The sequence below is a fragment of the Rattus norvegicus genome, chromosome 10 (assembly GCF_036323735.1).
Source record: "Rattus norvegicus strain BN/NHsdMcwi chromosome 10, GRCr8, whole genome shotgun sequence".
Taxonomy (NCBI): Eukaryota; Metazoa; Chordata; class Mammalia; order Rodentia; family Muridae; genus Rattus; species Rattus norvegicus.
The window spans coordinates 106,653,760-106,673,523 of NC_086028.1; the positions used below are offsets into that span (position 1 = coordinate 106,653,760).

The following is a 19,764-nucleotide window of genomic DNA, read 5'->3' on the forward strand; positions in this document are numbered from 1 at the left end:
TCTGATGGCAGTCAAGACTGTGCAGCTATGCGTGCATTTGGAATATATATCAATTTTATTCTTAAACATTGGTTTTTTGTTTGTTTGGTTTTGTTTTTGAGACAGGGTATCTCTGTGTAGCCCTTGCTGTCCTGGGACTCACTCTGTAGACCAGGCTGGCTTCGCCTGCCTCTGAAAGCCTGCCTTTGCCTCTGCAGTGTTGGGATTAAAGGCCTGTGCCACCACCAACCACCATCTTGATTCTCACATATAGTCAGTGCTACTGGGACAGAGAATAAGGTTCAGGTAGCCAGGGGCTCTCACCAGCTGCTTCTGCAGAGTTGTGGGCGCCGTGGTGTGGGTCAGCGGTGGCCATGGACGTCTTCACTGGCTCTCCCGTGCCTTGTAGCTGCTCTTCCAATGCCTTGAGTTCATGCTTTAGGTTTTGCATTTCTGCTTCAAGGGCCAGAACATAATCTGCCAAAACACCAGGGAACAACACCACACACACTCACTGGCACACTCACTGGCACACTTACTGTCTCACTGCCAAAGCTGCAGGGCTCACAGGCCCTCCTCTGCCCTGATCTCTTTCCCCCAACTCTCTGGACCGACCTTCACTTCTCAGCTTAGCCTCCATGTCCTCTAGGAAGGCTTTGGGATCAGGAGTAAGAATTTGCCCGCGTTCATTTCCATAGGCTTTCTGAATGGAGGGAACACCTCCCACATCAGGGGCTAGTCCCTTAGAAGCAGTCATGGTGCCTGCTAAGAACAAGACATAGGTAGGGCTGCCAACTCAGATCTACCATAGGATGCTTCTCCTGAGGAAGGCCTACCTAGCAACCCTGCTGGCAATGACTGCCTGCCAGGGGCATCAACTATGCACCCAGCACTTTCCCCTATGTCGCTAAAGAAACATTGGTAAATGTAAGCGACTGCTGTACTCTGTGGTAATAAATGGACTGGAGTGAGAAGCCTGCCTAGGGGCACTCTCCCTGTCCGGTCCGGTTCCCATGTCCCCCACCCCCATGTCCCACCATTTACTCCTCTTTGCCTCCATCTCTCCCTGCTCACCTGGAGGGGCTGAATCTTCTCCAGCCTTGGGCTCAGGGTTTGCATTTGAACGCTCTTCTGACTGGGCAAAGGGAAGATGACCACTCAACATTTCCATCTCTTTCCTCATCTGTGAAACAGCGTTCCGCAGACCTGCATTCTGTTCCTGCAGCCTCTGGATCTCACTAGATGGAGAATCTGTCCTTATTTCTCCTTCATGGGGCTGAGGAGGTACCTGCCAACCACACACAGCAAGGGAGAAGAATTAGGAATACAAAAGAGGCCCTTTGCTCCAGCTCAGCTGGGAGCCATACCCTGTCCTCCAGAACTGCAGTGTGCTGTAGACCACTATCCTCTGAGTGTAGCAGCCACCATCTTTATCAGAAAAGCTGACTATTTGCAAGAGATCCCCAGGATCAGGCTTGTTGACTGAAGGTGGTCCCTGGACCCTTACTGTCTTACCCTGACACATATTCTGGCCTCTCCTCACTGCACCTCATACCCAGCAGTATGCAGTCTTGTCCTAACTACACACGCCTTCATGGTTTAGAGATGTGTCAGGGTAAGACAGTAAGACAATACAGACTGAGGGAGGTTAACTGAAGCAGGGGTTCTAGCTATACAGTCATGGGAAAGTCACTGTCCACACTGGGGCTAAATTGATACTAAGACTGCTCTAGAGTTTGCCACAGGCCTATAGGCAGCCACTCACACATGATCTGTGAGAAAACCCAACGAGCTCTTGGACTTCTCAAGGTGGGCTTGGAAGAGTCACACTTTGGTTTGTCACCAAGCATTATATGGAGGGTGTGAAGCTCGCTTGTCTCCCCAGGAAAAATTCTGTACAACAGGACGGCCCTCCTGACCCAAAGGAAGTGCGCCTCACCGGCGTGTTGACTTGTGAGCACTGCATGACAGGGTCTCTCCATAGCTGGATTCACAGACACACACAGGGGTTACAGGGCTAGGAAGGAAGAAGTGTGTCAGGGAACTCTGGAGGAGTGACAGTTCAGTCAAAAACCCGTGTTTACTGCGCCAAAGGCTTCATGAAATTTCTTAATTTTTAAAGAAGATTGATTGGTTTGTTGTTGCTTACTTATAGTTTTTTTTTTTGAGACAGAGTTTCCTCTGTGTATTCCTGGCTGTCATGGGACTAGGTCTGTAGACCAGGTTGGCCTTGAGATTCACCTGCCTCTGTCTCCCAAGTGCTACTACTGCCAGGCCAAGATTTATTTATTTTTATTTTTTGTGCATTGGTGTTTTGCCTAGATGTAATGTGAGGTTGTTGGATTTCCTGGAACTGGAGTTACACTCAGCTGTGAGCTGCCATGTGGGTGCTGGGAATTGAACCTGGGTCCTCTGGAAGAATAGCCGGTGCTCTTAACCACTGGGCCACCTCCCCAGCCCTGGCTTTATGACTTCTATGCCGTTTTAGAACAGTAAGACAATTCACTGGGTAGAACACACTGAAGACAGAGAGAGGGGCAGTAACTACAATTGTAACAGAAAGCATCCAAACAGGTCATTCCCAGGCCAGCGGACAGCATGAGGTATAGGGTAAACTGACACTCAGAACAAAAGGGGAAGAAAAAGCAGCTCCATATGCCCGAGGCATCTCAAGTGCAAACCCAAGCTCTGCTACCAGACCCCTGGTCAGACGCCAGGCAAGACTCAGCACGGGAGATCCTAGCCGATCTTCTGAGCAGAGACACAAATGTGTCCAACAACGCATTAAGAAAAGAGATGGTGTGTATGAGTGTTTGACTGAAGATACGCATATGCACCACCTACTGCACCACTCACAGAGGCCAGAAGATGGCGTCGACTCAGGAACTGGAGTGACAGAGGGTTGTGAGCAGCCCTGTGGTGCTAGGAACTGAACCCAGGTCCTCTGCAAGATCAGCAGGAGCAAGAAGTGCTCGTAACTGCCGAGCAGCCTCCACCCCACCTCGTCCCCGCCCACCACAGCGTTTAACCTGGCTTGGGAACAGTCAGTCAAGCAATCTGGAACCTGATGAGAAAATGATTTGTCACACTAAAGCACGTCATGTGACATGCAATCACGTTATGTTTCTGAGGGACCTCTATGAGGCAGACATATTTATGGTAGAATTAAAGGAAAAGACAACCATCCCAGTAAAATGCTCGCAGAGGCTCAGCCCCTCAGACACTGCCCTGCCTCCTCCCTTTATGCCCTCCTCCCCCACCGACATGTTCAGCCCCTTCCATCCACTGTCTGTCTACTTCCCGGGCAAGTGGATATCAGGCAGAAGTACTGTCAGGCAGCACCTCCCTCCCTCTAGTACAAGTGCAGCCTTGGAGCTAAGCTAGGTCTGTTGTAGGCCTGCATGATCTCAAAGATCCTCTCGCTACAGCCACCCAATCCCACACTTTTAAAATTACATTCTCCCCATGTCTGTTTCTGTGTATATATACATGCTACGGCCTGCATATGGAAGTCAGAAGACAACTTTGGAGAGTTGGTCCTTTCCTTCCACAATGGGTCCTGGGGATCAAACTTAGGTCTTCTGGTTTAGCAGCAAGCACCCTTACCCACTGAGCCATCTCAGTAGCCCAATTACAGTTTTTTTTTGGTTTTGTTGTTTTTTTGTTGTTGTTGTCTTTTTTTTTTTAATTTTTTTTTTTCCGGAGCTGGGGACCGAACCCAGGGCCTTGCACTTGCCTAGCAAGCGCTCTACCACTGAGCTAAATCCCCAACCCACAGCTTTTTTAAAAAAATATTTATTTACTATGTATAGAGTTCTGCCTGCATGTACACTTGCACACCAGAAAAGGGCATTGGATCCCAGTACAGATGGTTGTGAGCCACCATGTGGTTGCTGGGAATTGAACTCAGGACCTCTGGAAGAGTAGTTAGTGCTCTTAACCCCTGAGCCATCTCTCCAGTCCCCAATTACAGCTTTTAAGTTGCTGTAAGTTGGTTTTTACTCCAGAACAGAATTATCATTTCTGTTAACCTGAGCCCCAACTTGTTCATGTTCTTCTTTAGCCAGGCTGACTGAGTGTGCAGCTGTGGTTGCTAACATTCTAGATCGACCTGAGCCACTCCAGCTCTTCCCCTTGGACAGGAGGGGCCACCTCAGTCTTCTACAACATCCGGCCTCCCTTTTATTATGACTGTGGCACAGCAGCCAGGCCAGGAAACCTGGAGAGGACCTCTATGAAGCAGAGGCAACAGTGAAGCTCGGTCTTCCCTGTGCTACCTCACATCTGTGACACCAAGCTGGCTAAGAGCCTCTTCTGGTCTCAGGCTGGCTACATCGTCTTCCTGTTGGGGCCCCCAGGTAACAACTCTGAAGCACAAGGGCCACCTCTTATGTGCCTTAGACTATGAGTGACATTCCTATATCACAGGTGCCAGATGGGAGCCTGGAAAATGGAGGTTGCACATGGCTAATCCCCATCAACCAAGGAAGCCTGTGGCAAGTCTGTTGTCAGTCTTTGGCGAGGCACAGGCTCCTGGCCAATCCAGAGATGGTCTCCAGGGCTCTTAGTGGGGCCTGCAGGAGGGTCTCACTCAATGACACTCAGGCAGCATTTCCTCGCTGACCTCTGCAGCCCACCAGTAGTTCAGCTCTCCATTCAGTTCAAAGTTTTCTGTAATGCTGCCAGTGAGGAGCTGGTGAGGGCTTCTCCCTCCTGGGGCCCGGCCCATCACTCTCTTCCAAAGCGTACCTAGGCTTGCGTCTGCAGGCAGATTCTGGGAACTGTACTGGCTGCTTTGGTTGTTGGGTCACAGCCAGATACTGTGTCCAAGATCAAGGGTACACTTGAGGAGATGGGTGGGTATGGGCTGTTCCTGACTCTAGAGCACACTTCTGAAGTTTATTGTTTACTTAACAAAAACCGGCCAACCGATAGGCCTTGCTGACCTGCTTAGCTGGTACTCAGAGACAAATGTATTCTTTTGATTGCCAACCTAGGGGAAAAGTACAGGAAAGCTTCCAGTAAGAGACCATTGGTGAGGGGCTGGGGATTTAGCTCAATGGTAGAGCGCTTACCTAGGAAGCGCAAGGCCCTGGGTTCGGTCCCCAGTTCCGAAAAAAAGAACCAAAAAAAAAAAAAAAAAAAAAGAGACCATTGGTGAAAATAAGTACCTTTCTTCTATCATCACAGATGTCTACAGCTTTTCCTGGGATCAGATTGGGAGGCACTTTATATGTGATCTCAAGAAAGCCTATGGGGTAAGAGGTCTGTGTGTACCAAAAGCCATCCACCCCCTCATCATCCTCTGATTCTTGTGGCAGAAATATGAGCACAGCTGCTCAGGTGTCCTCAGTGCTCTACCCCTGGGGCAGCTCTCATCATAGACCCTAGGAGTATCTTCAACCAACTTCTCTGCCATGGTCCAAGTTTGGGAACTGCAGAATGTGAGAGTTGAGGAGAAATGTGTTTTGCTGGCAATCTGTTGCCCAGATCCTGCATGCCCACAGTACCAGCTGCCAACTGCCAGCCAGAGCCATCCTGGGTAGTCACTTCCAGTGTGGACACTATCGCCCCCTTGTGCCTACTCTTTGTGATCTGGGAACTTGGCCTTTAAAGGAATGACAGCTTGGTAGGAGGAAGACAAGTCTGAGGCAGGCATCCCTCAGGAAGGGCATACAATAACTTCAGTATTGTTACTCCAGAGAACTGGTGAGTGACCTTTCATAAAAGGACAGGTGCTTGATGACTGAAAAAAAAGGGACCATATGCTGGATAGTTTTATGTCAACTTATTACAAGCCAAAGTCATTCGAGAGATGTAAACTTCAATTAAGAAAATACCTCCATAAGGTCAGGTTGTAGACAAAACTGTAGGGCATTCTCTTCATTAGTGATTGATGGGGAAGGGCACAGCCCACTGTGGGTAGTCCTGGGATATATAAGAAAGTAGGATGAGCAAGCCAGTAAGCAGCACCCTCCATGGCCTCTGCATCAGCTCCTGCCTCCAGGTTCCTGCCCTGTGTGAGCTCCTGTCCTGACTTCCTTCAGGGATGAACAGTGATGTGGAAGTGTAAGACAGATAAACCCTTTCCTCCCTAACTTGCTTTTGGTCATGGTGTTTCATCACAGCCATAGGGACCCTGACTAGGACACACCATTAAAGACGATCCTGAGAAGGGGTCGCACTAGTGAAGCCTTATCTTCCAATGGACACGGATTAGGAGAGCCAATGGAGATCCTGCTGAGAGTTGCCCAGGCTAAGGCTTAGTAGAGTCTGCAGGAGTTCCTTACAGCTTTAGGAACATGCATGTGGTCATAGTTGGGTTCAAACGGAAATCTATTCTCTTCTGTTATCCAGACCCAAAGCCTGACTGTGCTATGAGGAGAGGAAAGCTGTGCCTCATCTAAAGGCTTACAGCAGATCTGTTCCAGGTCTTGTCAGAATCTGGTGTTCCTGGGCTTGTAAATTTGTCACTCCAGTCTCTGCCCCTGCCACCACATGGCCATCCTGTGCTTTTATGTGTCCTTCCCTCTAAGGACAGCAGAAACAGAGTCAGGGATCAGGGGTCAGGCCACTCTGCCCCAGCATGGCTCATCTTAACTCACCACACCCTCAGCAATACAATCTTAGTGAGTCATTCTGAAGCTTTGGGGTCAGGACTAATTCCGAATCTTGTGGGGAACGCAACTTAGACCACAGGCATCCTGTAATCAGTGTCTGGCTGTCGTCACCATGGAGCTGCTAGGTTCCTCTTTGTGGAGGGAAAACCACCTTCTCTGTCTTATGTTACTCAGACACCATGGGTGAAGTTATGTGTCTTTGGACAGAATTCTCACTTCTTACTCAGGATTGGAAGATGAAGGGGGTCCCAGGCCAGTGAGATGGCTCAGTGGGTAAGACGACTTGACTTGGAAGTCTGGAACATGCACTGTAGAAGGGGAGAACCAATTCCCTAAAGTTGTCCTTTGGCTCCACCCACTGGTATATGCACAAATGCACACACACAGAAACACAAAATAAATAATGTAATAAGAAAAGGGCACTGTAGGGGTTGGGGATTTAGCTCAGTGGTAGAGCGCTTGCCTACCAAGCGCAAGGCCCTGGGTTTGGTCCCCAGCTCCAAAAAAAAGAAAAAAGGAAAAAAAAAAAAGAAAAGGGCACTGTGACTACATCCTGAAATGTTACTCTGGACATTTGATTGTATATCAATTTTCCAAAATAGACACCACAAACTGATGAGATCAATAAAAGAGAAAGCACCATCTTGTATTGCAAAAACAAACGAAAGGCAGTTATGGTGGCATGTGCAGTCCCAGCACTCGGGAGGCAGAGGCAAGCAAATCTCTGAGTTCAAATCCTCAAGAGTTTAATACAGTTGTGGTGAATTCTTTTAATCCCAGTATTTGGGAGGCAGAGGTAGGCGGATTTCTGTGAGTTCAAGGCCAGCCTGATCTACAGAGTTAGTTCCAGGATAGCCAGGGTTACACAGAGAAACCTTGTCTCAAGGGAAAGAGAAGTTCAGTCAGTGCTCCATACAGTGAGCTGCAGGACAGCTACAAGCCTTCCTGCTCCTTTACGCTCCAGTGGCCAAGAGGCTGCCACTACTACTCACATGCCTGCCTTTCATGGGGCTGTAGCTCCCAGCCAAGAGTACACACAACCAGCCAGTCTCCTGTGGCTGGACAATTCCCATGAAGTGAAGATGGGGTCTTGATAGGTGTACCCTAACTTCATGTGCTCATGTTCAACACAGGGAACAAATTGCTTTCTGTCTCTGTGTGCCTCACAGGTCAGTGAGGATGACTGTGTGCAGTGACAAATCACTTTCATGTATTTGTGATGTTGGGGCTCAAGCCTAGGGCTTTGGTCATGCAAGGAAAGTACTCGGTCTCTATAGCCTATTTAACAGTTTTCATTTCGTTTTTGATAAAGAACCTTATGTAGTCCAGGCTGGCCTTGAATTCACAATTTTCTTCCCTCAGTTGCCCGAGTACTGAAATTACAAGTGTGTGCCACTACACCTGCCTAAATCTTATTGTGTGTGTGTGTATGTGTGTGTGTGTGCGCGCGCGTGTGTGTATGCATGTGCACGCGTGTGTGTGTTTATTATATGCTGGTGTGTACCATGTGAGTATCTATTTTTCACTGTATGTATTTAACAAGATGCAACATCAGATGACTTCTGTGTATCCCTTATGATTGTACAGGAAGGACTTTATACATTGAGCCATCTCTCTATCCCTTCAAATATTCTTATTGTTGGTGTGGGTTTAATTTTGGCTTCAGACAGGGTTTCAATGTGTAGTTCTGGCTGGTCTGGGACTCATTATGACCAGACTGGTCCCAAACTCACAGAGATCTATCTGCTGGGATTAAAGGGAGACACCAGTAGGCCTGATCCTTGAAATATTCTCAACAATGGCAGGATTCACAACATGCAGTAGAAAGACTCCTCCATGCAAGGTGACAGAAGCCACAGGCAGAGGAGTAAATCAATAAGGAGAGAAATCAGAACATGGCCTCTAAGGCTGTCTCTAGACCCTCTAGCTCCCACCTTGAGCCCTTCTGCCTAGGAATCAGTTCTGCTAACAGCTGTGGCAGCTCAGGCATGCTGGTCTCCATGGCAGTTGTACCCAGCTCTGAGGCTGTGGGATGGCACTGTCCTGATAGCTGAAGACACACTTGATGAGCAAGACTGGCAATCTGAGTTACTTCCCTGAAGCCCACATAGAGGTAGAAGGAGAGAACCAAGTCTACAGGGCTGTCCTCTGACCTTCCCATGTTTTCTGTGGTGCACATGTCCTCCCCCAAACAATAATAATAAGTAACATTTAATAGACTGAGTTGGCAAATTTTATGGTCTAGGGAGCTAGTGACACAGCCTAAGTAAGCACTGAATGAATGACCGTCTTGAAAGGCTCAATAGTGATTTGATATAGCCACCTATTCTTCAGTGCTGGGCACACCATGTGTGCTCTTTGGATGTTGGGTTTTAGAGCTTTAAATGCTGAAGAATGGAGTAGACTTCATCCTGGCATGTCCACTTTAGAACTGTAAAGTCTGGACTTGCCCTCACTGGAGCAACTGTCACCGAAAGGGGCTGCACTAAGAAAGCCTGAGCCAATATAATAGACACTGAAGTGTGTAGTGAAGGCTCTTCAAGCCAGCAGAGGGCTCACCTGTGCCTCCTGTCCAGGGAGGAGCCCATGTGTCCGCAGAGTTTCCATAGCCTGGTCTCGCTCCAGCGACACAGCCTTCAGCAGTGTCTCCTGCTTATGCAGTGCCCTCTCTGTCTCCTGGAGCTTAGCAGCAACCTGTAAAAATGTTCATCTGTGGGCAGTGCTGGTCTTCAGGGACCAGACTCCCTTCTGCTTAAAAAGCTAGTGAACAGTCACAAGAGCCGATCTACACTCAGAATGCTGGGGCCACCCTCTAATGGTGGGGAGGCTTCCTGTTCAGTTCCAGTGCTTAGTTTGCTCTGGCTGGTGGGGCCACCCCGGTGGGGAGGGACCATCTCAGCACTCCCAGAACCAGAAACAGCCCCTAAACATGTTTGGGGATTAGGCAGAGATTTATTTTTGTTCAGACTGGCCTTGGCCCTGCAATCTTCTGCCTCCTTTTCCCGAGTAGCTGGGATTTCAGGACTGCATTACAATATCAGCATGATTGTGACTCCTGGCTATAAATTAACTGGTATCTGAGGTTTTGAGTTTTCTGAGTTAAAAAAAAAATATTGCAAGAACCAAACCTATCCCATTGTACAGATCTGCTTATACTCCACTCCCAGAGTACCCAACACACCTGATCTCTGGCCTTGGTCAGCCCTTGGATCAAAGTCTCTGATCTCTGGATCTGGTTGCATTCAATGTCATCGCAGCGACGCTGCCAGTCGAGGCCTAGCTGTACCTGCTCGCGCTCCAGGCTCTGCTCCCTTTCCACTGCCAGGGACAGTTGCTGCTTGTACCTATAGACACATGACAATGTCCCATGTCAACTTTCTTTCTTGAGGTCGCTTCAACATGAAGAGCAAAGGTGGGGTGATACATGAGGGGCTGACATGATGCTCTGTTCGTCCTTCCCATCTCACATGTGCCTCATGCTGAGGAAGGACGTGTGCCTGATACGAGGAGAAGCTGTCCTAGGAGAGACCTGGAGAAACAGCAGCACTCATGGACAGGTAAACATAAAGGGCTGATATCAAGATTCAACAAATGCTGGAGAAACAGTGCTGGAGGGAGGTGGCCATGTCCAAGCACAGTTGGAGGTCGCCAAACTTTTCTGTGATTGACAGAACCAACAAGCAGATGGCAAGGACATGGGAGATGAGAAGAGTGTCATCCACTAGTGTGGGCCAGTGACATTTTCAGAACCCAGACCACAGCAAGGGCATGTTTTATCTTTAAGTCTACTTTGCTAGGTATTGGGGCAGAGCGCATTCCAAAGTCACAAAACAGACTGCAGAGGAGACCAGTCATGCAAGGTGCATTCTGTGTGCACAGCAGAATTAGGTCAGAATCACTGACAAATGGTGCCTAAAACTAAATCACCAGAGGTTAGGCAATAAGGTATTTTTTTTTTTTTTTTTTGGAGCTGGGGACCGAACCCAGGGCCTTGCGTTTGCTAGGCAAGCGCTCTACCACTGAGCTAAATCCCCAATCCCTAGGCAATAAGGTCTTAAGTCATCTACTGACCAAAGAATATACAAGGAGACCGTATTTTAGCGGAATAACATTAGAACTTGTTGGGTTTAGCTAAGATATGCCAGAAAGGAAACTTCTAACACTAATTACATCTGATAGAAGGAAGAATGTCTCAGAGTTAATCAATCATCTTGGCTCTGATATCAGGATCGATCAGAACAACAAACCAAAGCTAAAGGAAATAGAACAACCACTATCGCCAGCACCACTACAACAAAAAACAATGGAGAATATCAAATCCAATGCTGGTTCTTCACAAAGATCAGCAAAACTGATAAGCCTCCAATGAGGCTGGTCTAGGGTGAAGGGAAGGCCATCAATGGTCAGTGTCATCAGTAAGAGGCCTTTGCTATCTACTCTCAGGCATTAAGACTACAGGAACAGGGGGTTGGGGATTTAGCTCAGCAGTAGAGCGCTTGCCTAGCAAGCCCAAGGCCCTGGGTTCAGTCCCCAGCTCCAGAAAAAAAAAAGACAAAAAGACTACAAGAACCAGGGACGGGGCCAGCAACAGTCGTAGTGGACAGAGAAATACAAAGTACCAAAATGGACAGAAAAAAAATATCAAGAGGAAAATCTACAGAGAGGGAGAGAGAGAGAGAGAGAGAGAGAGAGAGAGAGGGAGAGAGAGAGAGAGAGAGAGAGAGAGAGAGAGGCTTTAGACGACTCAAGCATCACATGGCCCCTGAACATCAAGAAGAATCTGTGCATTCTAACCTCAAAGTGATAAATCCAAAGAAGCCAGGACCAAAAGCCACATTATGGCTGCCACTCAGAAGTCCAGTCCAGGAAGACCCTCCCCCAGGGCAGCCATTAGATGGAAGTGGGGGGTCAGGGATGGCCACAGACCTGAAGGGGTCTGAGTTGATAGAGTGGTGGGGTATAGATGTCAATGTCCATCTAGATTCATCATGTGGACAATGTTTTATTATATGAGTGACTTGATGACACTATGGAAACAGGCCCTTACCTTCACTCAAGCATAAATCCATACAATGAACAGGAAAAACAAGCATGGCTTTGTTCTGTTTCTTTTTTTTTCTCTCTCTCTTTTTTTTTTTTTTTTTTTTTTTGAGATAGCATCTCTCTATATATATACCTGGTTGTCCTGCAGTGTTATATGGATCAGGCTGGCCTTGAAATCATGGTAATCTGTCTGCTTCTGCAAGTTGATGGCAGAGGAAGGCAGTCAGTGCTCACCACACACCAGCCCTTGGCTGCGTTCCTTAAAGACTGAGATTCCTCATCCCTAAGGTCTGGGCCTGCCCCCTGGGCCTGCCCCCTGGGCCTGCCCTCTGGGCTGCCCTCTGGGCTGCCCTCTGGTCCTGCCCTCTGGGCCTGCCCCCTGGGCCTGCCCCCTGGGCCTGCCCTCTGGTCCTGCCCCCTGGGCCTGCCCTCTGGGCCTGCCCTCTGGGCTGCCCCCTGGTCCTGCATGTTTGCTGATGTCTTCACCACCACATCTGCTTCCATCCCATTACCATTCCTCTCCCAGGGAATGCAGGGCTGAGTTTGTGATGCGGTTTCACTCCCGAGGACCTGTAATGGTTCTTGTCTGCAGGAAACAGCATAGGTGGCTGCTGCCTTGGGGACAGTACCTGTCTATGTCCTGTTGGGACTTGGCCACCTGTGCTTTGAGCTTCATTTCCTCTTCCTGTAGTGCCTGAATCTGAAGGTCTTTGGAAACAGCTTCCTTGGACATCTGAGCGATCTGGGCATCCCAGGCAGCTTTCAGAGCTGCTGCATCTTCACGAAATCTACACAGGAAGAAGTGTGTGAGTGCAGCGTGGTTCACTTGTTCTCTCTCGTGCTATACAGACCCAGAGGAATGCACATATAGTTGCCAAACTCTCATCAAAAAGCCACATTAGAAGGGATTGCCACGTTGCCTAATTTAAGACCATGGATCGTTCTACTCAGGAAGAAATATCTAGCAGCCAGCCATGTAAATGTTAACTAATTGACTATCAAGGGCCAAATTTCGCAAGGTGGAAAGGTGCTCTGTACACACAGCCTGTGGGACTGAGGAAGCGCTGTGGTGAGTCAGCCTCTCATCTTCCACTGTGCCCAGCCCAGCCCAGCACACTTCAGTTAGAAGTACAGGCAGGCTCTAGAGGCCACGCGTTAGCTTGGCAGTCAAGTGCTGCTAGAGGAGCAGCCCAAACCTGACAAGCTTTCCCAAAAACCAAACATCAAGTGACACTTTCAGGGGACACATTGTACTGATCTAAGCAAGGCCATCGCTGCTCATAGGAACAACTTTGCTTTTGCACCAACGATCACACTCCTGGGCGCAGACCTTGCCTTGTGCAGTATGAAAAGGCCATCGTGCCAACTTCACCATTCATTTTGGGAATGCTGAAAACAGGTACATGGAAGGCATTGATCTTTAGCCACTTTGGGCAGCCTGCCCACCTCTGCCTTCCGCGCTGGTATCTGGTACTGAAGAAATGGTCCTAGAAATGCCTTCAGCAACACTTCTCACCGGCTGTTTCCCAGGCCGGCTGATATCCCCAGGGTCAGCACAGAAACACTTGGTCCAGTGACCTATGTCCACTGTGGCCTCTCCTTCACCTTCGACCTCCCTTCTCAAGCACCTGGCCTGCCTTAGCTGCCTGCACAGTCTGACTATGAGGACCACAGACATTGACAGCTCCAAGTGGAGCAGGAGTGCCACTACCAAAGCTGTGTTTCATCTTAATCCTACATGTGTGTCTGTGGTTCCAGAGCACACCCACCGAGAGGGCAAGCCACTAGGCACTGAGGTTATCACAGAATGCCAGTACATGCTCAGGACACAGGTGGAACGGTCACCAAACTCCCTAGAAGAAGAAGAGAGATTCAAGTTTGGGATTTCAAAGTTTGGGATTTCTGAACCTGTTTTCTTGAGATGGGATTTTAGTTTGTAGCGTAGGCTGTCCTCATTTTCAGAGTTCTGAGATTACAGATATGTGTCACCCTGTCCTGTCTTCTATTGTCAGAGAAATGCCCTGTCTATATAGTAATAACCCTTCAGAAGCAAAAAATACTTAGAGATAAAACTAAAAATTAGTTAAAACAGGATGTGATACATTGTAATTCCAGCCCTTGGGAGGCTAAGGCAGGAAGATTATGAGTTCCAAACTAGCCAGGGCTATATAGAGTGAGACCCCCCTCAAAACACAAAGTCATTTAGTTTAAGGCTTCTAAAGGAGGCAGGAAGCAGTCAGGCTCTGTGAGGACCCATCACTGCAACTATACTGATGGAGAGTGGGAGTAGCAGTGACCCAGCCCTCCCCTCAAGGCAGCCAGAGCACAGCTGGGCATTACTGGCTCACTGAGCTGCTGGTGTTTCTTAGAGAATAAACAAGAGCACACTAGACTTAATGTAATGTGGACAAACTTCTTAAAGCATAATTGTTAAAGTTTTACTTTTACTTTATGTGAATGGGTATTTTGTCTGCATGTGGGTTCTGAGGTCTGGACTCTGATTCCTAGAGAAGTAGACATTACTCTTAAGCACTGGGTTCTCTCTCTAACCCATATAGAATAAGCTTTAATTTCCTGATACTTCACAGATCTAAGAACTACTTCTCCCCATAGCAGAAGTGTAATTTGGCAGCAATTTTTCTTTTTGGTTTTTTTTTTTTTTTAAGATCTAAATACCACCATCCCAAAGCAATATCCAGGTGCTAAGCCTGGGAATGCCAGCAAATTCATGATTTTAATATTCCTGTTGAACACTATGTCCCTGTATATTTCCTTATCAGGATGGAGCTTAGTGCTACACACCCAGCACCCACAGTTCCTGATGTGAGGCACAAGCGAAACAGGTTGCCCAAACACTCTGGCTTGAACTAAATATTGGGAAGGAGTCAGTGTACTGGAGCACAGTTGTAATTCCAGCACTGGGTAGGCTGAGGTGGGAGAACAGAGGCTTCTAAGCTAGTGCAGGCTTTGCTCAGGCTTCATAGGGAGGCCTTGTCTCAAAAAAAAAAAAGTTACAACCAAAGCTGTACGGTCCTGAACTTCCACCTCTGCTCAGAGCCACAAGAGAATTAAAAGCACAGTCTATAAAGGAAGTCTGCACATCTGCACTTCCAACAGCACTATTCCTAAGAGCCAAGGTGGAAACACCCACATGTACAGAGCAGATAAAAGGCCGTGGCTGTCCACGCGGGGATATAAGACATAAAGTTTGACTTAATAAACCCCTGCCCTCCATAGCTCAGATGACTAAAATAGTTAACCTGCATACAGCACTTTTGTGTGTATGCATGTACAGGAGTGTGAATGAGGACACGCAGATACGAATGTGTGGGTGCTTGTGCACAGGTCGGAGGTCAGCCCTGGGTGATGGTCCCCAGCAGCCGTCCATCTGCTTGAGAGAAGGTCTCTCACTGGGACCTATGGCTCAGTGATTATGAGAAGCTGGCTGGTCAATAGGGTCCCATGGCTTCTGGAGATGTATATTTTGATATTTGATGTATATTTTGTTAAATTTTGTCACAATTTAAAAGAGAATGCCGGGGCTGGAGAGATGGCTCAGCGGTTAAGAGCACCCGACTGCTCTTCCAGAGGTCATGAGTTCAATTCCCAGCAACCACATGGTGGCTCACAACCATCTGTAAAGAGATCTGATGCCCTCTTCTGGTGTATCTGAAGACAGCTACAGTGTACTTACATAATAAATAAAATAAAAAGAGAATGCCACCCTATAAATGTGGATGACCCTTGAGAACTTGAGCCTCTGTGACAGGCCAGACATAAGGGCAAGTGCCATAAGATTCCAATTAGTGTCTGTTCCTAGAGTTAGCAGATTCACGAACAACGCAGACTGGAGGCTGCTGGGAGACTAGGGGAAGGAGTGGCAGCTAGAGCTGAGTGGGAACAGCACTGCTGACGGACGGCAGTTGGAACTGCTTCTGTCAAATCCTGATGCCAATGAACTTTACACTGAAAAGATTAAGTGGCTAGCTTGGACAGGTATGGTGCTGCACACCTATAACCCCAACAGCACTTGGGAGGCTGGAAGCAGGAAGATAAGTTGTGGGGGACAGCTATAGTGACATATGCCTGCAGTCCCAATACTTGGAAGGAAGAGGCACAGATTATAAATTCAAGGTCATAGAGCAAGTTCCAGCCAGGTTTGCATAAATGAGACCTTGTCTCAGAAAAACAAAAACTGAAGATAATAGGTCAACTTGGTTATATATACTTTATCACAAGCAATAGTAAATATAAAAACTATATGATTAAAAAGAAAACAATGGGGTTGAGGATTTAGCTCAGTGGTAGAGTACCTGCCTAGCAAGTGCAAGGCTCTGGTTTGGTCCTCAGCTCTTGGGGGTGGGGTGAGAGAAAATAAAAAGAAAACATTACTAAAAATGGTAGTGGGGGTGGGGTGGGCAGAAAGCCCCTAAAGTCCCTCCTATCCACTGCAATGCAAAATTCCCTTCTAAAATGGCCCATAGCTGCTTTGGGCACAGGCACACAAGGCTGTTGGGCTGGGCTGGGCTGGGCAGGCCGGAGGCAGCAGCTCACTTGTCAGTAAGGGAATTCCTCTCCTTGCTGTCCTCAGCTTGCCTCCACTCAGCCCTTCGCAGTTGTCCCTCCAGCGTTTCACATCGGAACTGAAGCTCCAGGACCTTGGCATCCAGCGTCTGCAGCTGCTCTGCATGGGCACCCTTCACTGCTGCTAGCACTGTGTCTTTCTCCCTGGCTTGACGGTCAAGCTCTTCATGTCTGAAACACAGGGAAGGGTTCCACAATGGCTCACTCAGCACTCTGGAACCTTCCAAAGTGTTTGTCATCATTTCTTACTCTACAGTTGTCCCTGACAAGATGGCTGACTCTGCAGGAGTAACTTGTGGGTATGCTTGCTCTTCCCATGTTAGCAGATCTTCTTAAATGCCAGGCTCTTGGTGGCTCCCCCAAGCTCACACACAGACACCAAAGCAGGTTCACAAAGCACTCCTAGGAGACAACTAAGCTTGCCAGCCCAGGGAAAACACCTGCCTCCTAGATGGGCAGATTCCTGAGTGCTCTCCTAGTATATCGGTTTGTCTGTACTGCCTAACTGTGGCATGAGACAACACAGGGACAATTTGTTCCCCTTCTTTCTCCCCAGTGTGGCTGGGAAGCCTAAGTGTGTGGTGTGTGGTAGCTACAGTTGCCATTTCCTTTGGAGGAGAAAGTAAATGACTTGCCCTGGGAGTTGAGCCCACAGCTGAGCGTCTAGCTGGCATCCCCAACCCCATTCCTTGTTGACTATGCTGTTCCAGCACCTACTGAACCCTGCTGTACCGGGAAGATGAACAACGCTTTAATTGCATTGCTGAAGTTCCGCCTTGAGCCAACATACTATTTATTTCCTGGGTGTTGTGCCTGTTCCTGTTGGCTGGGTCCCAACCCACACTGAGTACAGGGTATATCAACAGGAAAAAGAGAACTCAAGAGAGTCTGCATCTGAGAGTAAGGGGTGTGGCCAACCAGGTGACTGTGTCAGCATGGCAAAGCTTGGGGCTAATAGTCTACAACTTATAAACTAGTGAGTAGAACATTCAAGTTTTAAATGTTAATGCTAAATTTTAAAATATGTATTTATCTAGTGTGGGGTGTGTGTATGGAGCCAGTTCTCTCCTTTTACCACGTGGGTTCCAGGGATGGAACTCAGGTCACCCACCATGTTGACAAGTGATTTTATCCACAGAGCCATCTCATTTACCCATAAAAGTTAAAATTTAACTAAGGTTATATTTTAAAGCCTGTTTTAGACACTGTAGACTAAATCCAGAGTTTTAGACATTTTTAGTTTGTGTTTTATCAATGAACTGGACTGGAGTCTTGGCCCTTCAAACATTTTAAGCTTTGAGACACTGGATGCCTAACCCTTTCTAAGGAAGTAGAGCATGGAGTTAACCAAAGTGGTATCCCAGCTCAGGCTACCCCGTCACAGGGCTCTTGTCTCCAGAGAGTATGATCCAGACTCTTTTCCAGAGGCACTACCCAGGCAGAAATACGCACTTCCTCCTGAAAGTCTCCTCAGCTTTCTTCTTGGCCAGCTGTACAGAGTGAAGCTTCTTCTCCAAGTCCTTTATCCTAAACAGAAACTGTGTCAGTAAAGAAGAGCAGTTACATAAGAGACCAAAGAATAGAACTGGAAGAAGCCAGGAAGGCAGCGCCACCAGGGTCTAGTCCTTATGGCCACAATGCCTTGAGAGCAGAACCCACGCACCGAGCATCCTTCATGGCCTCCAGATCCTGTAGCTCCCGGGCATGATCCTGTAGCTTCCTCTCTAATTCAATGTGCTCTGATTCTGCCTTCTGCAGACTCTCTGTTGCCTGTGCTCCAGCTTCTTTTAAAGCCTGAAGCTCTTTGTTTAGCAGCTTTACCTGAGGGAGATTGAAAAGTTCCAGGAGAGTAAATGGGTAAAAGGAACAGTATGGCTTCTAGCTGAGCTGGTTAGGACTCAGTGGCAGAGCACTTGTCTAGCATGCACAAGGTCTCGAGTTCAACCCCCAGTACCGGATACCAGATATGTGCAAAATAAAGAGAGAAAAGCATCTCCCAATATTAAACAAACAAACAAACAAACAAACAAAAAGGAACAGTGCAAAACCTGGTGTGGTCCCAGCACTTGGCAGAGGCAGGCAGATCTCTGAGTTCGAGGCAGATCTCTGAGTTCGAGGCCAGCCTGGTCTACAGATCTAGCTCCAGGATAGACAGGACTACACAGAGAAACCCTGTCTCAAAAAAAAAAAAAACAAAAAAAAAAAAAACCTAACTAACTAACTAAAGAACAGCATGGTGTTCTGTAGTACAGGGTAATTAAAGCTGGCAACAGTGAACTTGAAAACTGGAAACACTTCAAAAACCCTGCCCAGCCAGTTACCTTGAGCTCGTGGGTCAAGACAGTGTTGCTCAAGTCATCAGCTCTCAGTTGGAACTCATGCTCCCTTCTCTGAGCTTCAGATTCAAATTCTTGCAGCAGTTCCTGGAATAAGAGTCAAGAGAGGAGAGCAGCCGCTGCAAACATCTCAGCTCAGGTGTGAGACCACTGCTCATAATGAATTACAACATCTGTACACACAAAGTTTTCTGTTCTACATACAAAACTGTTTAACTATATTTTCCTATAACATTCTTCAAGATCTATGTATCTATATCAATATATACCGTCAATCTAAGCACTAAGGAGGCAGATGCAGGCGGATCTCTGAGTTCAAGGCCAGCCTGATTTACAGAGTAAGTTCCAGGACAGCCAGGGCTACACAGAGAAATCCTGTCTTGAAAAACAAACAAAACAAACCAACCAACCAAAGAAACAACAACAAAAATTCTCAGGCAAAATGGGGTCATAAATGAAACCACTTTAAGAAGCCTCTCTCTGGGGGTTGGGGATTTAGCTCAGCGGTAGAGCGCTTGCCTAGCAAACGCAAGGCCCTGGGTTCGGTCCCCAGCTCCGAAAAAAAGAAAAAGAAAAAGAAAAAGAAAAAAAAAGAAGCCTCTCTCTGAGGAATGGCTGGTATAATTCTTGCAGTTCAGTTAGCATTGCTGTCAGGATAGCATACATTCCCTTCTACACACTTCCTTTTCATTTCTGACATGATGAGGCCCTCTATGGGGTCACTGGCTGATAAAAGTGTTTGGATTCTCCAGCTACCAGTGAACCAAAAAGCCTAATTTCTTTATTACTGGGGTCAGGTACCTTTGTCTCATTTTTGATCAGCATAGAGCAAGAGCCCCTGGGGAAGACTGAGTGCTCAGGGACTCATGGGAGCCCCTCTAGTCCTGGGCCCGGCCCTGTGCTGCCCACCACCAGACTCCAGCCCTGAAGGACAGGCTGAGGGAGCACAGATGTAGCTCTGAGGGAGTTGCCCCCACCCCTACCAGACAAACAGGTGCACTGTGTGAGCACTGCAGCAGCAGGTCTCACTTTCTGACTCAGGAAACTGCAAAAGGCACAACTAGAAGTTATGTTTCCCCTTTCAGTCCCTTGAGAGGTAAATGTGAAATATGTAGTCACACGACTGACCCTTACTGGAATCAGAATATTAAAGTCATTATTATAATTATAAAATCATGGCAAAATGCTTGCCTGTCATGTGT

The 19,764-nt window shown here is 47.7% G+C and overlaps 1 protein-coding gene across 26 annotated transcripts in view; it reads right to left on the reverse strand.

Moving 5' to 3' along the window:
• Window positions 1-19,764, reverse strand: part of Ccdc57 (coiled-coil domain containing 57) — a 103,635-nt gene that overhangs the window by 62,654 nt on the left and 21,217 nt on the right. For 22 of the 26 annotated variants that reach the window (XR_010055923.1, XR_005490602.2, XR_005490603.2 and 19 more), the window contains 10 exons: window positions 18,548-18,649; window positions 17,890-18,047; window positions 17,679-17,753; window positions 16,197-16,397; window positions 13,412-13,495; window positions 12,272-12,430; window positions 9,781-9,943; window positions 9,159-9,293; window positions 1,054-1,267; window positions 304-456 (listed from right to left, as the gene is read on the reverse strand). Coding sequence is in view for 23 of the 26 variants with exons in the window: in XM_063270205.1 (XP_063126275.1) it covers window positions 304-456; window positions 1,054-1,267; window positions 9,159-9,293; window positions 9,781-9,943; window positions 12,272-12,430; window positions 13,412-13,495; window positions 16,197-16,397; window positions 17,679-17,753; window positions 17,890-18,047; window positions 18,548-18,649 (1,444 nt within the window). In the remaining 3 variants the exon portion in view is untranslated. Of the gene's footprint in view, window positions 1-303; window positions 457-1,053; window positions 1,268-9,158; window positions 9,294-9,780; window positions 9,944-11,775; window positions 11,839-12,271; window positions 12,431-13,411; window positions 13,496-16,196; window positions 16,398-17,678; window positions 17,754-17,889; window positions 18,048-18,547; window positions 18,650-19,764 lie in introns of those variants that run through there. The other 4 variants (XM_039087559.2, XM_039087566.2, XM_039087565.2 and 1 more) reach the window with 3 other exon arrangements.